Source organism: Sceloporus undulatus, chromosome 2, assembly GCF_019175285.1.
Source record: "Sceloporus undulatus isolate JIND9_A2432 ecotype Alabama chromosome 2, SceUnd_v1.1, whole genome shotgun sequence".
Taxonomy (NCBI): Eukaryota; Metazoa; Chordata; class Lepidosauria; order Squamata; family Phrynosomatidae; genus Sceloporus; species Sceloporus undulatus.
In genome coordinates, this window is record NC_056523.1 from 173207402 (window position 1) to 173228711 (window position 21310).

Consider the following 21310-nt stretch of genomic DNA (forward strand, 5'->3'; position numbering starts at 1 on the left):
TAATCTTGGCCCAAAACAGATAGGCCCAAAGTAGTGGAGCAAGGCGGTGTCGGTGCCATTCACTCTTCGACCATGGGAACCGCATGTTCTGGTCCCAATCCAGGCTGCTGCCATGGTCCTGAACATAGTACATAATAAACACTCTCCATTTCTCAATAAATATATTTTGTTATTGCCTTCTTTATCTCACATATGTCATATTTATTAACTTCATGATAACTGTACTCCGCACACAAGGAAGCCAGTTTTCCAAAGAATGTGGAATGATTCTGTTCTACTAAATCAATATAGCCAATTTGGCAGCAGTCAATAAATATAATTTTCTGATGAACCACACATTCAACAAAAACCCAATGACAAAATTACAGGAGCAAGATGCAGAATATAACCTGTCATTTCTTCAGTTTTTTTAATAACTGAAATTCAATATAAACTTGATTACAGAAAAGGTCCTAAAAACACAAAACAGATCTTCTATAGGCTGCTTACAATCTCAGCACTTGTTATTTGCCTTAGGTATAAATTTTATGAAATCTAGTCAGAGTCTGATGCCAATGAAGTATAATTTCAAAGAAACCTTCCTTAATACAAAGTTCATACAAAAGGAGTCCTCTGGCACATAGTTACAAATCTAATCCTATTATTTGCAGTTTCCATTATAATTTCTCAGTCAAATGATTAAACAGAACTTGAGTTTTCCCATATATTATCAATCTTTCAAATTTTATACTCTCTATATAATTGATCTATATTTCAACAATAAAGTGTGGCCACTTATTTACAATATATGTTCATCTATAAGTAAAATAAAAATACAAATAATTGACCCTAAAATCCTGGCTCAACTTATATACTGGTCAGTACACTAATACTACTAAAAAAATGGTGGTGGCAGCTGTTTTGGATTTTTCTGCTGCAGGGAGGAGAGCAGATGATGCCCTAAAGAAAGCACCTCTCATCGTCCCACACTCCCTACCTTGCCAGCAAATTCTGAAAGAGCCACTGGCAAAGCAGGGAGAGTGAGGTATCAGACTGGTGCTCCCTACCAGTGGCCTATTGCAATGACTGGGAATAAAAATGGTGGTGGTGGCAACAGTGGTGGCAGGTTTTTGCTGCTTCTCTGCTGAGGTAGACAGAGAACTAACAGTGATTAATGCCTTTAATTTTATAACATTTTTAAAGAAATTTTATAATCTTTTTATGCTTCTCTCCTGTAACAGGAAACTCCCAAAGAGTTGTCATAACTCCCATTTTTCCATCCAGACATTTATTTATGGAAATTTATGAAAAGTTATAAAATTAAAGGCATTAATAACTGTTAGTTCTCTGGTATCACTTTTCTTTGCTTGCCCTTTACATCCTTTATTACATGCCTCTAAGGTGTACCCTCAGCGTATCCATGATTTTTGCCTTAAAACCTTTCCTTGACATATGTGAGTATATGAGGTAATCACCAGTTACTGAAAAATAGGAGCACACAGAAGTGTTATTGTATTAGTAGTTAGTCATCCTTTCATCTTTAAATGAATTTATGTACATCCTTAAATACATTTATATGCATTTATATATGTATATACATCTTTAGATACATTTATCATTCCCAAGTGGCCTTTTTCTTTCTTTCCAAAACTGAACATTACCTTGGACATACTATGCAATCTATTTCAGGCATCCATTTTAAGTGTAAAATGAACTTTAGGACAAAACCATAATATAAGACATCATGCTATCCCAAAAGCAATGCTTTATTATACATATACCAATAAGAGGGATAGATAAAAGAACTACATCATACTATGTTTTATAGAAGGAAAGGCAGTGCCTCTTATTTTTATTGACTGGTCTAAAGTATTAGATTACGTTCAGGATTTCATCCCATTAAAAATTTCACTCCATTAAAAATGTAGTATCAGACTTTGCCATATTGAAGATAATGGCTGTATAGCTGGTCAGCATAACTAGGCCAGAAGGACAGGCGGAAGAGAAACAACAGCAGCACAGTAGAAGGGACTAAGAACAGCTTAGGAAAAGGGGCCATGGGTGCTGCAACAAATGGTGAAGAAAGTCATCCTTTCATGAAATGAAGCTGCCCTATTGCTTCTGAGTTGACTGATAACCACAGGGCAACTTTATCACTTGGTCAGAACAGCTTTTGCTGCCATCACCCCACCACTGCTATGTCTCTGCTGAAAGAGGATTTATGCTAATAGAAATCAGACTTCTGTCAAAGGAATTCTAAGGATTCTAGGCAGTATTCTCAAAGGTCCGAAACACAGTGCATATATAATCCAGTCTGAAACTTCTTCCAGACTCTTAGTATGCATGCATCATTTAAACAGCATACCTCCAAATTGACCCAAAGCAGCTTTATTTTGGTCTGTCTGTATGGGGCCTTGGATACCACTCCAGTGAATGGAACATCTTTTTAGATGAATCTTCCTTTCCTTTTCCCATCCAAAATAAGTGGTAAACACATGGATTTTGTGGAGTTAATTTTATATCAAGAAATTGCTCTGAAGTCCCAAGAAGATCTAACAGTTTACCAGAATTTTTCATCAGTTCCTTTATTAATAATACTCTATTGTCAGCATATAAATTTAATTTTAATTCCTTATGTCTTATCCTTAATCTTTTTTATATATCTCAATTTCAAAAGCATTAGCAGAACCATACTGCTTTAGCTAACAGCTGAACAGAAAGTACAAAAAGGCAGTGGAGAAAGTAAAAAAGGCCAACTTATGGCACATTATAGACCGCCATAAGGGACGTCCTCAGGACGTCCTAGGTTTAAAAACTTCTTGACGCTCCCAAGGCTAATATGTCCTGAGGACGTACAAGTTGGCGGTGCCCCAGCTACATGGGGGCCGCCATGATGGCGTCACGAACGCGCCGCCTCCAAACGAGGCAGTGCAGACATGATGCCGTTGCGCCGCGCGAGGGCGCTTAGTGCGCCCTTTCGTGGGTGCAGGCAGGAGCTCCGAAACAGAGCTCCTTCCTGGTCTTGCGTCGCTGGGCACAGTCTTTAGATGGCTGTGCCAGCGACGCAGAGGAGAAAGGGGCCAAGCGGCCCCTTTCTCCTCCTCCCTGCCGCTGCGGGGTGTCCTTGGGGCTTGAAGCCCCAAGGATACCCCTTTCCAGGCCTTGGGGAAGTGGCCTTTTGCTGCTTCCCCGCGGCCTGGAAAGCGGTGGATTGGGGCCTCAGTGGCTGCCGCTCTGGTCACTGAGGCTCCAATCCGGTGGGGAAAGGGGCGGGTGCAGGCTGCCGCTTTTTGGCGGTCTGTAACGCGCCTATATTAGTTCCTCTGTAGAACAGACATAAATCCAAACTGGATCCATTAGCCGGAACATGCACAGTTCAGTTTCCATAAGTCATTCTAATCAAGCCCATATATTTACTGTACATAACTATCTAATATCTGAGATAGATATTTTAATTTCAGATGATCAAAAGATTTTTCTAATTTAAGAATATAGTGTACCTTTACCTTACATGGGGGACCCCCCCCACCCCGAATAAGGCAAATAACGTGTTGAATATAATGGGGCTTGGCCATGGTGGCGTGGGGGCATGCACCATTCATTCTATTGCAGCGCGGCTTCAGCATAAACTGAAAGCCGCATATAGTGCACCCACGTATGGCACGAGCACACTGTACTATGTCATACTGGCTTTCATTTTACAAAGCATTATCATCTTTTCCACTGAGTCATGTCTTCTAATGATATGTCCAAAGTAAGATAGCCTCAGGTTAGTAGACTTCGCTTCTAGTGAGATGAGATGATGTAGTCTTTTATTGGTGACCCTGTCATGTTTTCTTATGTCTTTTCATGTAGACTTTCCATCTTTCCTTGTCATGAACACACTTTCATTTGCCTCATCCATATAGACTGTTATCAGTGGATTGTTCCCTGCTGAATTTTCCCATTTCCACCTAAAATCACATAAGGTGCTCACAAACAATTGTGTATACATCTCACAACAAAGAAATCTGTGGAATGCAGCAAGAGCATAGCTAATGGGAAGCATATCCAGCCTCAGTTCTACTCATTGTTGCTCATATTCTTTTTATCCATCAGAGGCCAGCAAACTAGTGATGTCATATGTGGCAGCTGTATGTGGAAAAGGAGAGCAGGTGAATCGTGTCAAGGAGCAATTACTGCAATCCAACCCTGTACTGGAAGGTATGTGTCTGCTGCCTCTTTCCAGGAGAATAAGACAGAAAGAAAGCCAAGATAGGAGCCAGGCTTTCTGCAGATGTTATTCATGCCTTGTGAAAGATCCACATGTCTTTATTCAAGCCAGGGCTTCTGTTATGTTGCTAAAGCCATCACATTTTCCCCAGTACTCAAAGCAGCAACATTTTGTTGCTGGGAAATAGTTACTCTTATTGAAAAATTCTATAACTGAAGAGGTCTTTAAGTAGGGACCATATTCACACCATAATGTACATGTTCAGGTGACACCTCTGAGAAAGATAGAGAATTTGATATGAGATCTATATCATTTAGGCAGTCAACTTCATAAACATGCTTCCAACCTGGCCAGTATAACCTGGTTGAATTATACCAGCAATGACAACTTCAGTGTTGGGTTTTGCGGTTTCATACCTTTGACATCATTGAGGAATTGGAATTACCAGCAACAAGACTTATTTGTCCATTGTTGTTGTTAACTGCCCTAAAGTCAATCTCGACTCATGGTGACCCTGTGGATGAGACATCTCCAAGACTCCCTGTCCTCCACTGTTCTGCTTAGTTCCTGCAAAGTCATGCCCATGACCTCCTTAATAGAGTACAGTACATTGATCTACCATGCAGCTTTCCTCTCTTTCCCTCCATGTTTCCTAGCATTATTGGTTTTTTTCCACTGAGTTGTGCCTTTTCATGAAGTACGATAGCCTCAGTTTTGTCATTTTGGCTTCCAGGGAGAGTTCAGGCTCGATCTGTTCCAGGACCCATTTCTTTGTCTTTTTTTGTTGTCCACAGGATCCTCAGCTTGTATGCTTCTAACTTTTGTGCTCAATTGTATATCTTTGAATTTTAGGATCTTTTCTAGTTCTTTCATAGCCAAAAAATACTTAATCTTCTTTAAATTTCCTGTCTGCAATCCCTGTTGCTATCAGTGTTTGATCCCAGGTATGAGAATTCTTTTATTAATTCTATCTCCTTATTATGTAGGTTGAATTTATGTAGATTCTCAATGGTCTTCATTTTTGTTTTCTTCAAGTCTGCCTTTCCACTTTCTTTCTTGATCTTGTTTCAGGTCTTTGAGGGTTTCTGCTAGTATTATGGTGTCATCTGCATATCATAGATGGGCGGGTTACAAACGGCCCTCAAGGGGCCGTTTTCCCACCGCTGCCATTCGCTGCATAGGGAAGCCCCAGCGGCCAGACCGTGAGGCTTCCCCGTGCAGCGAAAAAGGAGCGCCGAAATGGCGCTCCTTTTCGAAACGCGGAAGTGGCGCCGCGAGGGCGGAGCGTGCCCTCGCGGTGTCACTTCCGCTGTGACACGTCTGGACGCACAGTGTCCAAGCTGTCAAAATGGCGGCGCCCATGTGGATGGGCACCGCCATTTACGACGCGCTCCGCGCGTGTTGGAGCCAGGGCGGGTTAGGAAGGGGCGACTCTTCCTAACCCTAACACGCCCCTTCCTAACCCTAACACGCACGGAGTGCGTCGTTAGTGGCAGTTTGTAACCCGCCATTGTTGATATTCCTTCCTCCTATTTTAATTCCTCTTTCTTCTGTGTCCAAGCTTGGTTTCCATACAATATGTTCTGCATACAATTTAAATTGGTAGGGTGATAAGATGCAGCTTTGTCTGACCCCTTTGCCAATGGGAACCATCCTGTTTCTCTGTGTTCTGTTCTGACAGTAGCCTCTTGTCCTGAGGAATCTGTATTCCTCATCAGGACTATCAGATGTGTTGGCATTCCCATGACTTTAAGGGCATAATGACACAAGTACTCCTTGTGGTATACTGTGGCTGCAGTTGCCACATTCACCTGGTATTTATTATTATTATTATTATTATTATTATTATTATTATTATTATTAATCTTTATTTATAAAGCGCTGTAAATTTACACAGTGCTTCACATGCAATCAGTTAAAATAGATAAAATAAACCTGCCTATGGCGTACATGCTATGAAAATAATTAAATATAATACATATTAATACATCTTAACATTCAAACAATAAAATATAGCAGATAACAAATTAAAATAACATTTGATAACAGTCATGTAATGTGAATAATATTTCACTGTTCTCTTCTGGTTCCAAAAGTAGACACCAAGTCAGTGGTTCCACCCCTAACAGTACTGATGGAAGGAGTGAGATAGTTTGCAATTGGAGATGTGCTATACTCCCAACTATTACTGTGGCCAATTGTAACTTCATTGGCTGGGCAGAATAACGGCGAAAGGAATATCTGTTCTGTGTCTTAAAGTTTCCAACTTATGGTGAGCTCATGGTATCATGTTTTTTTCTTGGCAAGATTTGCTCAGAGGTGGCTTGCCTTTGCCTTCCTCTAAGACTGAGACAATATGTTTTACCCAAGGTCACCCAGTGGGTTACCCCTCATCATCTTTTCTTTTTTACATTTTCAACAAATCCCCATTATTATAGAACTTTGCCTTCAGTAACTGACATTACTTTCTATATATAAGTTAAAAAGTACATGCTTTGTCCTCTAGTTCTCAAAAACCATAAATATTTACATATCCCCCATACGTTCTATAAAAGGTCTCCAAATATCTAGAAAATTTTCTATAGCATTCCCTTTAATCAAATGGTTGGTTTTTCCATTTCTGCACCCATTCCATATAATCTGGTAAATTATTCATCCTCTAGTGTCTTGCTAGTACTACTCTAGCACATGTCACTGTATATTTAATTAAACTATCATGTTTCTTAATCACTTGATCTTCCTCACCTATCATACTATTCCCCTGGTTTGTTTTCAACATTCTGGTCCTAAGATTATCTTTTTGAACCATTGGTTTGATCACGTCACTTCACTTTTGATGTTCCTTCATTATTTGCCTATTCCTTTTAGGATCCAGTGCAAGCTTCTTGGTTTAATTTTTGAATTCCTACATGATCTAGCTCTCATCTGCCTTTCAGCCTTTGTCTTTACTGTTCAGGATCTTCTCTCTGTGAACTCTGTTTATCACATCGTGAAAGGGTTTCCCTTTTTGGCTTGGTTTCATCCTTTTGCTGCTCCACATTCTGGGAACTCAAGGGGAAATTCAAACCATGATCTAGAATATTTTGTAACAAGAAAAAGAATGTATTACAAGATCAAGAAGAAATAAAAGTACTTTGATGCAATACATAGAAGAGTTATATAAAAGAGATGAAAAAACAAATAACGCATGGAGTGAAGAACCATATGAAGATGAACCCCAAATTCAAAAAAGTGAAGTGGATATGTGTTTTTTTTTTCTCCCTCAGCATGCGTTGTTTACTTTAATTCTCTTCAGGTTTTAAAAGCATGAGAGAGGGTCATAAAAGTGTCCCATTTGCAAAGTTGGAAAAATCCATTTGGCAAAAATGACGCTTTTATCATGCTCTCCCACACTTTTAAAACCTGAAGAGAATGAATACTATATGGAGGGACAAAAAGAAATGTGCATCTTTTCATTTGTCTGTTGGGTTTGTTTAATAATGCGATAAGGCACTAAGAGAAATTGGGAAAAATAAATAACCAGATTATGAACATATGATATTCCAATGAACTGCTACAATGCACACAGACAGAAGCAAATCTAGTGCTAACTAATATATGCCAACAAATATGGAAGACAAAGTAGTGGACAAAAGATTGGAAATGATCCATCTATATACCAATCCGCAAAAGAGGAAATACAAAAGACTGCTGGAACTATAGAACCACAGTCTTAAGAAATCTTAAAACTTGGGCTGACTCATGTAGAGAGATATGGTCTTTAACATGGTTAGAACCTAAGCTGTCTAGGGCTGTTTAGATCATAACCAACACTTTGAACTGTGCCTGGAAATGAACTGATAGCCAGTGAAGGAATTTCAACAGTAGGGTTGTATGTTTCCTGTAATCAGCCCCATTCAGCACACTGGATACAGCATGTTGGAACTGCTGAAGTTTTGGAAGACATTCCAAACGCAAACTTATGCATAATGCACTACAGCAATTCAAATGGTCTGTAATCAAAGTATGTATACCTGAACCAGGTCTGACATGTCCAGAAATAGGCACAGCTGAAACATGGGTATCCAGGCTCATGGCTGAGTGTTGTAGTACATCTAAGTTATGAATCTGAGATTTGGGGGGGGGGGGGTATCCCTATCCAATGCACATTGAATCCTTAATCTGTGATTTGCTTTTCAACTGATTACTTCTGTCTTCTTCTTCCCCCTCCCCCTTTGGTAGCCTTTGGGAATGCAAAAACCATACGCAATGACAACTCTTCGAGATTTGTAAGTATTTACTGGGGAACTAATACTTTGTGGAACAACATGCAGGATCCCATTTTCTTGGAAGAATGCACATGTGATTGTAACACCTTGCAAGAGGGGGAAGCCATGTTTCTGTGCTAAACCCACCACAGACACACACAGAGTTGAGTGTGAGATTTCATCAGGTGCTCAATTCTGTTTTCACAGCCTTGAGGACTAGAAACTGGTTTTATAACTAAAAGGAAAGTAAACAAGTTGGATTCCCAGGAAGCTTAATTCTGCATCCACTTTTCCAAGTGAAATCATGAACTCATGGAATACACACAGCCTTGACTTTTGAAGGGTGGAGTGGGAATTTGCAGGAGACACAGGGAGGCATGGCATGACAGAAGGTTTTCTGACACATGATGTCAATCAACCACCTTTTGTAGCAAGAGACCACTTGCAATGGAAGCATATCAGACATTAGCCATGGGAGAGGTTGAGATGTCGCCCACACAGACTCCATGAAATAGAGTTGCTTGGTTTGTTAAGATGTTAGATAGGAGAGAATTAGATAGACTTTCAAGAAGAATCGGTGAAAAAATTCTGGTGGAAAAAGATAACCTGGAAGATGACTGGAATTTAGTCAGTGAATACTGGGAAAAGAATGGAAAAACGAGAAATAGAAAATTTAATTGGAGAAAAGTTGTAACATTTAAATAAATAAATGTATAAATGAACAAATAAAAGAATATGTGATCATGAATCCTAAATCAAAATTAGAAGCAGTAAAGAAAAGAAAAGAAAATGTAATACAGAAAAAGCATGAAGATCTTGAAGGGTAGATAATATTTTGAAAGTATTATATATATATGTGTGTGTGTGTGTGTGTGTGTGTATACGGGTATAATAGATATGAAATGGAAAATTATGTCTACTCAAAATACAACTATACCGGGCTAAAAATGAAACATCTCAAAAATGCCAAGGCTGGAAGTGAATTAAAGGTTTTAAAATGTTTTTAATTGTATGCTATATGAAATAGATGATAAGGATACCAACAAAATTATTGTGTACATGTACACATCTTTTGTGTTTTTTCTTTATTAATAAAAGATTTTTAATAAAATAAAATACAGCTGTGTGCTAGGCAGAGGTTCTAGAAGAAAAACCTAACGTTGCTGTAGTAGTGTATGTTCCTGACCACATGTGTCATATTGAACCAAAATAAAGGATACTGTGAGAGATCATTGAATGGATCTCCCACATTTTTTTAAAATGGCAAATGCAGCTGTGGGGCAGAGAAAATCTAAAGTTTTCCTTTGAACAGAGGTAAAGAGAGGATGTCTCATCACTTATGATCTCCACTAAAGCTGCTGCTGGTTCTGTTACACCCATTGTTTCTTGTAAATTTTAGAAGCCTCCATCTCCATGCCAGTGCAGTAACTGAAGCCAAAATTAAAAACGGTAGTAGGAGTAATGTCTTTCAGTGAACTTGTTTTGCTCTTCCTGCGTTCCCTCTGATAATCCTTTTTCTCCCTAGGGCAAATACATGGATATTGAATTTGACTTTAAGGGTGATCCTTTGGGTGGTGTCATCAGCAATTGTGAGTATAACTGCCAAGATTCATAAAAGGAGGGACACAAACAGACATTCATCCTCCTGGCTACTTGGGCCTCATTCCCACTACCTTTTAAACCAGATCGCAAATCAGTTTGAACCGATTTAAATGACCATAGTTTGCACTTGAAGTGAATTGCTGAAGCAGTTTGGAGAGGGGAGCCACACACTAGACCCATTTAACCTGCATCTTTTTGACGCTGATTTTTCCTGCATCTTTTTGAATAAATCGATTCCATGCAAGCGTGAACCAGATGCAGATCAGAATCGATTTAAATTTTGCCTTTCATCATCTGGAGTGGGCCCATTTTGAATTGATCCATTTGTCAATGTGAACCACAAGTTGGTTATTTTATTTTGCAGCAAGAAAATGTGATCTGGGCAAATGTAGTGTGAACCACAATCCACTGCCGAACTGATCCATCAATTTGGATTGCAAACCGATTTATCTGTAAGTGGGAAGGCGGCCTTGAAAGAACTGGAGGCTATAAAGCAAGAATTAGCAACTGCCAGAGATTGGAGGGCTGCACTGATCCCCACAAGATCTTTAAAGGCATCATCCACCCACCCAAAAAACACTGGGCATGTTCTTTTTCTTTTGTTTGTTTCACCCTCAAATTGGCAATTAACATCTCCTGAGTTTTTGGGAGGGGTGGTACTGGCCATTTTGCTCTATTTCACCCACTTCCTACAAAGAGCTCTGTCTGGGCCTTTAAAAGGTGAAGGGGCTTCAAAAGGTACCCAAAGCCTGGAAAATGACCAGTAGTACCCAATAGGTTTTTTTTCCTCCAGGTTCTGTTGACCTTTTTGGTAACAAAGGAAACTGCTGTTGGCCATTTGCAAGCAAAATCTTAGCCCCCCCCCCCCCATTTTGGGGGGAAAAGATAAAGTTCTTGTGGACTCTTGGAAACCACAAAAATTGATGTGGACTGCAGGTCAGAATTTCCTAGCCCTGCTGTAAAACAGAATCACAAAAAGGAACTGTCTGCTGGTATTTTATTGGGGGACAGGAACCCTGTGGGGTTAAAGAACTGCATGGAATGAAGTCTTGAGTTGCACATACAATGTCTTTCTGTATTTTATAAATCCTTCTGTGCCATAACTGCAGATTTCCATCCAAATTTAACCCCATGCTGGTGTCCTGGATATGGGTAGAGTAAATAAGTGAAAAGGAAAAGTAGGGCTGAACATGTTGGGCCTACCCACTTTTTGTCAGCTTGCTTGTTGCCCTTCAAGGAAAGATTTTCTGAACAAGAAAAACTTGACAACCCATGGTGGCTCATCCTATGGCTTGCTATTGGCAGATGGACAACACTCTTATTTTGAGAAAGTTGTCTACAGTGAAGGGGGCATTTAGCATCTGCCTTACAAAATGACATCTTAAATTGTGTTGCTACTCTCTCAAATAAAATATGAAAAGTCCCAAAGTCATAGATTTGAAATATCAACTTCAAACTGTAGACTCTGACCGAATTTTGGTTCTGGGCACTGCATATTACAAGAAAGCCATTTAAAGACCTGTTATGGTCAGAGACCCTGACGAGCCACACACTCTCAGGCCCAGAAAACCCCTTGATTGCATCACCAGAAGTCAGAAATGACTTGAAAGCACACCGAAACAATAATACTGATACATAAATGAAGCTTAGAAGACTCAGAAACAATATGGGTAAGAAAGTTATAAGATGAAAATGCTAGAAAGTGACAGTGGAGATGGGGAAAACTGACAGTAGCCATCAAGGCAGCCTTGGAGAAAAACCAGCCCGGCCGAACAATGGGAATGGTATCTGGACCTCTTTACATTCTGTTGATGGTTTTGCACCTGGTGGAGTTCTTTAAGCAAACTCAATAATTAAGAATCATTGAGCTCTTAACACTGGATTTACAACAGGTAATTACTATCCTGGAGAAAGGAGTGCCAGATAAATGCCAGGAGATGACTCATAGGTCCATGCTAAAAGAATGATGGGTTAGAAAAGGAAAGTTGAGAGACTTGATAGTTTTCCATCATTCACTGCAACAGTTGCAGGTTTCTCCACCTCCATTGCCATTTACTAATACAAAATTGCCTTATTCTAGGTCCAGCAAGGCATCTTCTGTTACTGGGCCTGGTTGCATTCAGCCACCAAGGGCACTTTTAAAAAAATGTTTTTATAGCATTTGAAAGGAAATAAACAAAATAATTGAAATCACCCACTGCACCTCCTTTCATGCTTAGTATCTAGCCCCCTATTTCTCTTTAAACATAAATTTAACCTCCTATCCCCCTCTAGCTCCCCTCCTCCCCCTTCCAAACATAACCCACACACCTTTTCTCCATTCCATAACCTTCCTCTCTTTTTCCTGACTCCTCCTTTCCTCATCCTCTATCCCCTTCCTACCATCCCTTCTCCTCCTCCTCATCCCCACCCTCACTCTTTCCTACTCTCACTCTTTCCTACACTCCTCCCTCCACCTACTTGTTTACTTACTCTTACCTTCCTCCTACCTACTTAAACTCTCTAACCTTCCCAATCTATTTTCTTATTTTCCCTCCCCACCCTCCTCTTCTCTCATTCAGTTTCTTTACTAGCTTCATATTATGACTCCCCAACCACCAATACACTATATTTTATAACCTTCTTTCTTATTTTTATATTGTCTAATTATTCACTTCCCAACTATTATAAAATACTCCAGTGATCTCTATTGCTTGCCACCCCATTGCTCCTTTATATAGTTGATCACCAATTTCCAATCTTCGTTAAATTTCTTTAAAGAGTTGTTTCTAATCAGGTGTGTTAACTTATCCAATTCTATTATTTCAAATAATTTTATCATCCACTAATCTCTGACTGGAATACTCTTGGCCTTCCATTTTTGCACAGATGTTATTCTAGTTAGCATCGTCATATAATATAAGATTTTCCCATATTTTTTCCACCTTCTCATCAAACATTCCTAATGGGTAATATTCCAGTTTTAGTTCTAATTTTAGTTCTAATATGGTATTTATAGTAAAGTTAATGATTTTCCAAAATGCTTTGGCAAATTGGCAGGTCCACCAACAGTGGAAGAATATTCCTGTTGTCTCTCCACATTTCCAGCATTACAATTCATCTTTTTATACATTTTTGCTAATGTTTTGGGTGACAAGTACCATCTAAAGTACATCTTGCACCAATTCTCTCTTAAATTTTGTGATGCTGTATATTTTAGACCCTTGTTCCAAAAGGGCACTTTTTGAGATCCTCAGGGTCACCTCGGTGCCCACCAAGTTGAATTCTACTTTATCCCTTGTTTGTTTGTTTTTAAAAAGGCCTCACCAGAGCCTAAAACATTCTACAAGTGCTTAAAAACATACCAAAATCCCCCCCCCACATGCCATAGGTTTAAAAAGGTTTTAAATGGGTGAGAAGTTGAGGGGTTGCCCTCAAAAAGATCCCCTGGGCTATCAGTGTGTCTCCACAACCCCTGGCAGTTGTCCATCCTTCCTTAGGCAGTGAGCCCTTCAACAAAGGTGGAATAACAGTATTCCATTGCAAATTTATAAAATACTTGTCAGTTCTAAATTGGCTTCATATTGGGATAAAGTAGATGTGATCTGGTTTCTATAATCAATTAAACGAATTAATCAATATGTTGGGGGGGGGCGGAGCTCTATGTTCCCATAATAAGACGAACATTTATAAAACTGTAAATAATTGGAAATAATGCTATAAAATGCTATACATTGTAAAATGCTACCAAATTGCAAATAATTCTAAATAATGGGTACCTTACTCCAATCAAAACCTGCTGTGGCTGGAAATGCAATGCAGAAATAATGTGGTTTGATACCACTTTAACTGCCATGGTTCAATGCTATGGAATTCAGGGATTTGTAGTTTTGTGGGATATTAAGGCTTCTCTATCAGAGAGCTCTGGTGCCATATTATATCAAACATATTATATCAAACAACAAATCCCAGAATTCTGTAGTATTCAGCCATGGCAGTTAAAGTGTTGTCAAACTGCATTATTTCTACAGTGCAAATGCAGCCTTAATGTATAAATATTCCAGTAAAAGCTTTGTTGTTGTTGTTATGTGCCTTCAAGACATTTCCAACTTATAGTGACCCTAAGCTGGGTTTTCTTGGCAATATGTGGACCCGAACAGACAGACCAAAATAAAGCTGCTTCAGGTCACTTTGTAGGTATGCTGTTTAAATACTGAATGCGTCCTAAGAAGCCAGAAGCCATGCCAAAGCTATGCTTTTGTCCTAAGGACTGGAGCGCAACTTTGGCACAGCTTCTGGCCTCTTAAGATGTGTGTGTCATTTAAACGGCATACCTCCAAAGTGACCTGAAGCAGCTTTATTTTGACCTGTCTGTTCGGGCTCATTTGTTCAGAGGGATTTCCCTTTACCTTCCTTTGAGACAGAGAGTGTTTGGTCTCGAATTTGTCCTACATTTTGTCCCTGGTAATAGTGGACAATTATGACAACCCTTGCCAAAGGTCACCCAGTAGGTTTCCATGGCTGATCAGGGATTTGAACCCTAGTCTCCAGAGTCATATCCAAGCTCAAACCACTACACCACACTGACTCTGGAGACAATATTACTGGTGGCGCCCTGTTACATGTGGTGGATTAATTTTGGCCCAAAGGATGTTTCATGGAGCAGAACATATGCCTGGCCAGAGTATTGTTATGAAACTTGTTGTGGGACCCCTGTTAGTATGTCAAGGTGCTAATGCTTCCTAAGAAGAACACTAGGAATGGAAAGGACAGCTATGAAGGAACTACATAAGATCCTAAATTGAAAAGATATACAACTTAGCACTAAAGTTAAAATTGTCCAAGGCATTGAATTCCCTATCACCATTTATGGATGTGACAGTGAAGGAAGTGGATAAAAAGACAATCAGCTCTCTTGAGATGAGGTGCTGGAGAAGACTGCTGAGAATAGCATGGACAAACAGACAAAAAGACAAATAAATGGCTCCTTGAACAGATTAAGCCTGAACTCCCTCTTGAAGCCAAGATGATCAAACTGAGGCTATCATACTTTAGTCATGTCATTGAAAGGGATGACACGCTAGAAAAGACAATAATGCTGGCAAAGATAGTAGTAAAAATACTAGTAAAACGAGAGGAATACTTCACATCAGATGGACAGACTATCAGGGAAAGCATGGGCCTGAATCTGCAGGACCTCAGCAGAGCAGTTGAAGATGGGGGTCTTGGAGAAGTCTCATCCACAAAGTCGCCATGAGTCAAGATCAACTTGAGGGCAGTTAACAACAACAATGCTTTCTTACTTCTCAAATAATATGAGTTTATTTGGGAAAGAATTAGGATAAAGATTGCTTAAATGTAGGCATCAGGCCAAAATATATCAATAGCAAAATGGAAAGTGAAGCTTTGGTCTATGGACCTAATGGGAAAATTGATAAACAGTTTCAAGCAGAACATTACTCTCAAGGAGAAGATGCTTGCAATGCAGTATGACATGAGTAAATCAATTATGCTTAAAAGTAGGAAAACACAGACATGCTAGTACATGGTATGGCTTGATAGTCTCTGTAATGATTTATTACAGTAAAAGCAAATAAATGTAGAATGAAGCAGATCTATTTTCTCATATAAACAAATATAAACTGTGAAGAAGTGGGAAGGGAGCATGTAAAGGGACTAATCTTAAATATGATCACCAAAAAGATGCATACCCCTTTTAAAGGGTTTCATCATTATGCATAAAAGTTCAATAAATAAATGATAAAGAAAGTTTCCTTCTACTGTACATCTGTAGAAGTTGATGGAAATAAGTAAGAAGGAGAGGCAAAGCTAATGTGCTCATCCCTCATCTACTTATATGCTTGCAGTACCTATATCTTTATAGCACCTAAATGGGCCTGATGTGTAAATATGCAATGCTCTGCCCTTACTTTACCTGCTTTTCTGCACTTTTAGTCATTAATTAAAAACAATAACATTATTACGTACTTTTCAGCAGAACTTTCTTGGAGGACTTATCTGTCCCAGGCTGTAGCCACACTGCAGAATTAAAGCAATTTGATACCACTTTAACTAGTGTGACTGAATCCTACAGAATGCTGGGGTCTGTAGTTTGGTGAAGCACCAGAGCTCTCTCTGACAGACCAGGCTGAATATCTTACCAAACTACAAATCCCAGGATTTTATAGGATAGAGTTTTGGCAGTTAAAGTGGTGTCAAACTGATTTCAAATGGATTAATTCTGTAGTGCAGCCACACCTCTCAATTCATTATTGCTGCTACTATTTGTTAATAGTTGGAGATGTATTATTTCTTAATTTGTTTATAGTATTTCATAGCTGCCTAATAACTAACATCTTAGTTCTTGTTCATGTTGTTTGATTAACAATGCTTTTATGGCGGCTGCTAAAACAGTCTTGGGAGTCCCTTTTTTCAGATGCAAATATGAAAGTCAGATGGGGAATGGTTCAGCCTCTGCCCTTGTTCTTACATTTCTCCCATCAGTTGCACTCTCCCTAAAAGGCTTTAAAAATAAAGATGGAGAGAGGGGTGGCTGCTGACTTTGAACAAATGTAAGTACAGGAATATCATGCAGTTTTGTAGAGAGTATTTCAAACAAACAAACAAAATTCAAGCGAACACTCAAAACTGCAATAGTCATTTGATGGCATACCCAAGTTTCACATTCAGACACATGCTCTTAAAATGTGCTCAGCCCAGTGTTAGCACCTGGAAAGATCCAAGGCCCTACCAGGATCCCAAGCCTCCACCTGCATGTGACATGCTCCTTACCTTTGCCCTGGGATGACACTAAGGACTTTATTGCATTACCTTTTAACCCGGCAACAGCTTAATTGGCGACAGCTGGAATGCAATATGGAGATGGGTATTATCGCATTGTAAGTTGCTGCTGAATCGCTGGGTGCCAGCATCCTTACAGTGACTTACAATGCAATAATACCTACCTCTTTGCTGTGTCCCGGCTGCAGCTCGTTAGGTTGCTGCCAGGTTAAAAGGTAATGCGATAAGGTCCTAAGCTGAGTGCTCTGATGTTTAGTGAGCAATGAAAATGCCAGCTCCAGCCACTAGGTGGCACCATGTCAAGTACTTTTGTAATTGTGTGCCTTCAAGTCTTTTCCGACTTATGGTGACCCTCAGGTGGACCTATCAAGGGGTTTTCTTGGCCAGGTTTGTTCAGAGAGAGTTCTCCATTGCCAGCCTCTGAGGCTGAGAAACCATGATTTGTCCAAGATCACCCAGTAAGCTTCCATGCCAAACTAGGAATTGAACCCTGGTCTCTAGAGTCATAGTCCAATGCTCATACCACTACGCAATGCCAGTACTAGCCTTCTCAAAGGTGGAGCTGGCCCTCTGTTAAGACTACTAGAATCTTTCATGGCTGCCTGACCAGGTCTAGCTGGTGTAAAGAGAGAACTTGTATCCTAAACTGAATCTGGCTTGGAACTCCTTCACTGCTAGAAGTGTTAACGGTATCAGAGACTGGGCCTCTAAATATTAGTGTGGTACTCCATGTGTGTAAGAGTTAATGACAGAAAGAACTTTCTGAGCAGAAGAATGAACTCAGATTCCTCATGGCTTAATTTTGTCTCCTGCCCTTTAAAGCCTTGCATCTTCTTCCTCCTCTCCTCTGTCCTTTCCCTTCCTCCCTGGTTTATTCTTAGACCTGCTAGAGAAATCTCGAGTGGTGCATCATGTGAAGGGCGAGAGAAACTTCCACATCTTCTATCAGCTTCTGTCTGGAGCTTCTGACCAGCTGCTCAGTATGTCCTTCATGCTTAAGAGTTTCTTTGGTTACAGTGGGTTAGGACTTGAGACTCCAGGAAGTGGAGAAAGATTCAGAAGAGGCTGTTCTATCTGACAAAAATGCAGAAAGGGTCAATTGGTAGATCCTTTCAGGGGGTTTCAAACCTCATCAGTCCACTGAAGTGTGATTTTCCAAAGGTGATCATAGATTTGGAACTTAAAATGGTTGTGCCAGAACCTACCAATTGGTCTTTATAAGGCCGTTTCCCAAAAATCTTTGTCCTGCCTGCCAATAGATAGCTAAGAATGTTACACAGCAGAATAATGTCAAATCAGAAAAGAAAGGAGGGCAGGGTTTCTGTACTTTAGTAGTTTCAAAGAAGGAGTAATTCTAACAGCTGTAAGTAGTGCAGTAAATAACCCCTACCCAAATTTCTACTTTGATGGGATTAAGAAATCCTGTCCTCTGATATATACACAAAGAGTTTGGTGGCACATATAGTACAAATTTCAATGGATTATGATGGTTTCATGTAATATAATCTTAGAGGTTTGGCATATAACTGTCAAAAGCCACTGTCTGTAAAAGTTAATTGTACAGTATATTTGGAGAAATCAACAACACACTCCTGAAGCATGCAGTTCTATAACCACTTTCTGAAAAGTAAGCCTCACTGAACTCAGACGAACTGAGTTCTCAATGAACTGAGTTCAGTGAGAATTAACATTCTCATGCACCAATGGCATATATGGGTTGGTCTCTGGCCTTCTACTCCACCAAATGCATCTGAGGAAGTAGACTTAAGTCTATGAAAACTCATGCTGCCAACTTCTTTCTTTCACTTAGTCTCAAAGGTGCTACAAGATCTACATACTGATTCTACAGATTAACACGGCTATATCTTTGAATACTACTTCAGTGGAACTTAATTTTGAGTAAATGGAAATAGAACTGTGCCAGAAATTCCCCAAAAGATATAATTCTCACATATTTAATGAAAATATACTACTTCGTGGGGAAGTTTTTGGACTTGAGAATGGGGAAGACATCACTGCTTACTTGATGCAGAAGAGTGACTGAAGAAAGGCATGTGTGTGCATGTGCCTTCAAATTGCCTGTTGGTTTATGGAGACCCCATTAATGTCATAGGTTTTTTCTAAGGGAACAAATACAGGTTTTGCCAGTTCCTGAGGGGATGACAACTAAAGAGGCCATAATGATGATCCCATTTCTTTCTCTTCAACAGAACAATTAAGGCTGGAGCGAAACTGCAATCTTTATGACTACCTTAACAGAGAGGCCTCAAACCTGCAGGGTATGGATGATGCAGCCAATTTCAAAGTTGTTCAGGTATGAGCTGATGGGTCTGGGATGTGAATTTTATTTATCAGAGAGAGGCAAAAGGCCATCCCTGTATGTAGTACAGTGTGCTTGCATCATACAAGGCTTTCAGCTTACACTGAAAGCCGCATGCTGGAAAAGGCAAAGGCGTGTGTGCATGAGCCCCATTGTTTTTGATGGGGCTCAAGCATATGTGGTATTTCCTTTAGGTGGGTGTTGTGGTGTCCAGAATGGATCCCCCATGTAAGTGAACGGCGCACTGTAATAGCAAAACCATTTTTCAAGGTTATCTTCTTATGTGGTTGCTATCCTAGGTGATGGCAGGGGGTTGGACTGGATGGCCCTTGTGGTCTCTTCCAACTCTATGATTCTTTGGCGCGTTCTGGATGGGCCCTATGGGGTGCCGTCGTTACGCGCGAGGGGCGGTGCTTCCTGACGCGCCTTGCCCCTCGCGCATAACAACTACGTCAAAATGGTGGTGCTGCATACAGATGGGTGCCACCATTTTGACGTCGCGGACGCACAGCGTCCGGACATTGTGCACTGGAAGTGGCGCTGCGAGTGCACACCTCGCGCCTTGCGGCGCCTCTTCTGGGACCCAGGAAGAAGTGCCATTTTGGCGCTTCTTTGTTGCTGCGTCCAGGAACCGCGCGGTTTAGCTGCTGCGGTTCCCGGATGCAGCAACCGGCAGCGGCACGAGACCGCCTGTTTTGGGAGGTCTGTAACGCGCCTATGATTCTATGGAATATTTGTTGCCCTGAGGGAAACCACCCATTTTACAGACATAGAAAAATATTCCAAAGGGGAAAAAAACAACAAGGGGAACCCCAGTCCCAAAATGGTCAAATGAGAACTGAACATGCTCTTTGGCCATAAACCTCTGATTGACTGTTTGACGAGGCAGGGGAAGGATGCCTAAAAACAAGGAGGAAGGGCATGAAATGAAGTATTCTTGAGATATCATGGCTAAGACCCTGAACAGGGTGAACATTGAGGATAAACAGTACAGTGGACCCTTGTTGTACGCTGGGGTTTGGTTTCAAAATCCCCTGTGTATAACAAAATCCATGGATGCTCAAGTCCCATTAAATATAATGACATAGCAAAATAGGGTCTCTTATAAAAAATGGAAAATCAAGGTTTGATATTTGAAATTTATACTTTTTTTGAACATTTTCAAACTGTGTATGCTTGAATCCGTGTATAAAAAGTCCATGTATAAGAAGGGCCAACTGTACTATAATATTATATTAGAACTGGTGGAACTGTACAAACCATATCTCTATTCTTGTCCTTTTCATCTCACACTCAATCTTGGCTGCAAAAACCTCATTGGATTTTGCCTTAGTTTCTACTGCTCTCACACACTTTGCTTAGGTCTGGAAGGAGATGAGCTGAGGGTCTTTATCATGTTTATTACTCTATCCTGATTTTGTTTTCATGAAGGATGCAATGCGAGACATTGGCTTCTCCCCATCAGAGATGACAGCAGTGCTGGAAGTGACAGCTGTTGTCCTAAAACTGGGCAACGTGCAGCTGCGGGAACAATATCAAGTCAGCGGGGCAGAGTCTTGTGGTATCCAAGATGACAAAGGTCAGTAGAGTGGGGTGTATTGTCTCCAGCTTTACAGGGAGGACTTAGTTCAAGCTTAGTTGCACCTGCCACAGGGGATTTTGAGAATCCAAACTTTTCATCCCATGTATGAATGCCTGAGGTTTGTTGCTCACAGGCTTCATATTCCTACTTCTGTGCCATGCTAGACAGACAGTTCATGGTGCCATCATTATTTAGTTTTGTTAAACAGATTTGGAAGGTAGGGTGCCCCATGTGAGAGATCCGGGAAAGGGAGAGGGGTGGAGATACTATCCATTCAAATTTTGCTGATACAGAGATGAATGGCTTCAGTCAAAAGAAACTGATACACATCACATCAATGTTCTCTTGAATGACAACATCTAGTAAACAACAGTATAACATATTTATGTTTCCTCATCCTCTGAGCTTCCATTGATGTGGAGGAAAAGTAGGTGCTGACAGGGAGGAGGAGTAGGCTGCAGAGGTGTCAGTTTGCACAATAAGCAATTACACTTTCTTCCTAAGGAATGGTTCAGGACAAGCAGTTGCCCTTTCCTTTCCTTTCTCCCTTCATTTTCAGATAAAAGAGTTGTTTTGATGATGATAAT

The 21310-nt window shown here is 40.3% G+C and overlaps 1 protein-coding gene across 1 annotated transcript in view; it reads left to right on the plus strand.

Annotated features, from left to right (window-relative positions):
* The window catches only part of LOC121922209 (unconventional myosin-Ia-like), a 115715-nt gene that overhangs the window by 49250 nt on the left and 45155 nt on the right, over nt 1-21310 (plus strand). Inside the window, exons 6-11 of the mRNA XM_042451321.1 lie at nt 4078-4182; nt 8414-8460; nt 9965-10028; nt 17703-17801; nt 19032-19135; nt 20573-20720. Of these exons, the coding sequence (XP_042307255.1) occupies nt 4078-4182; nt 8414-8460; nt 9965-10028; nt 17703-17801; nt 19032-19135; nt 20573-20720 (567 nt within the window). The remainder of the gene's footprint in view (nt 1-4077; nt 4183-8413; nt 8461-9964; nt 10029-17702; nt 17802-19031; nt 19136-20572; nt 20721-21310) is intronic.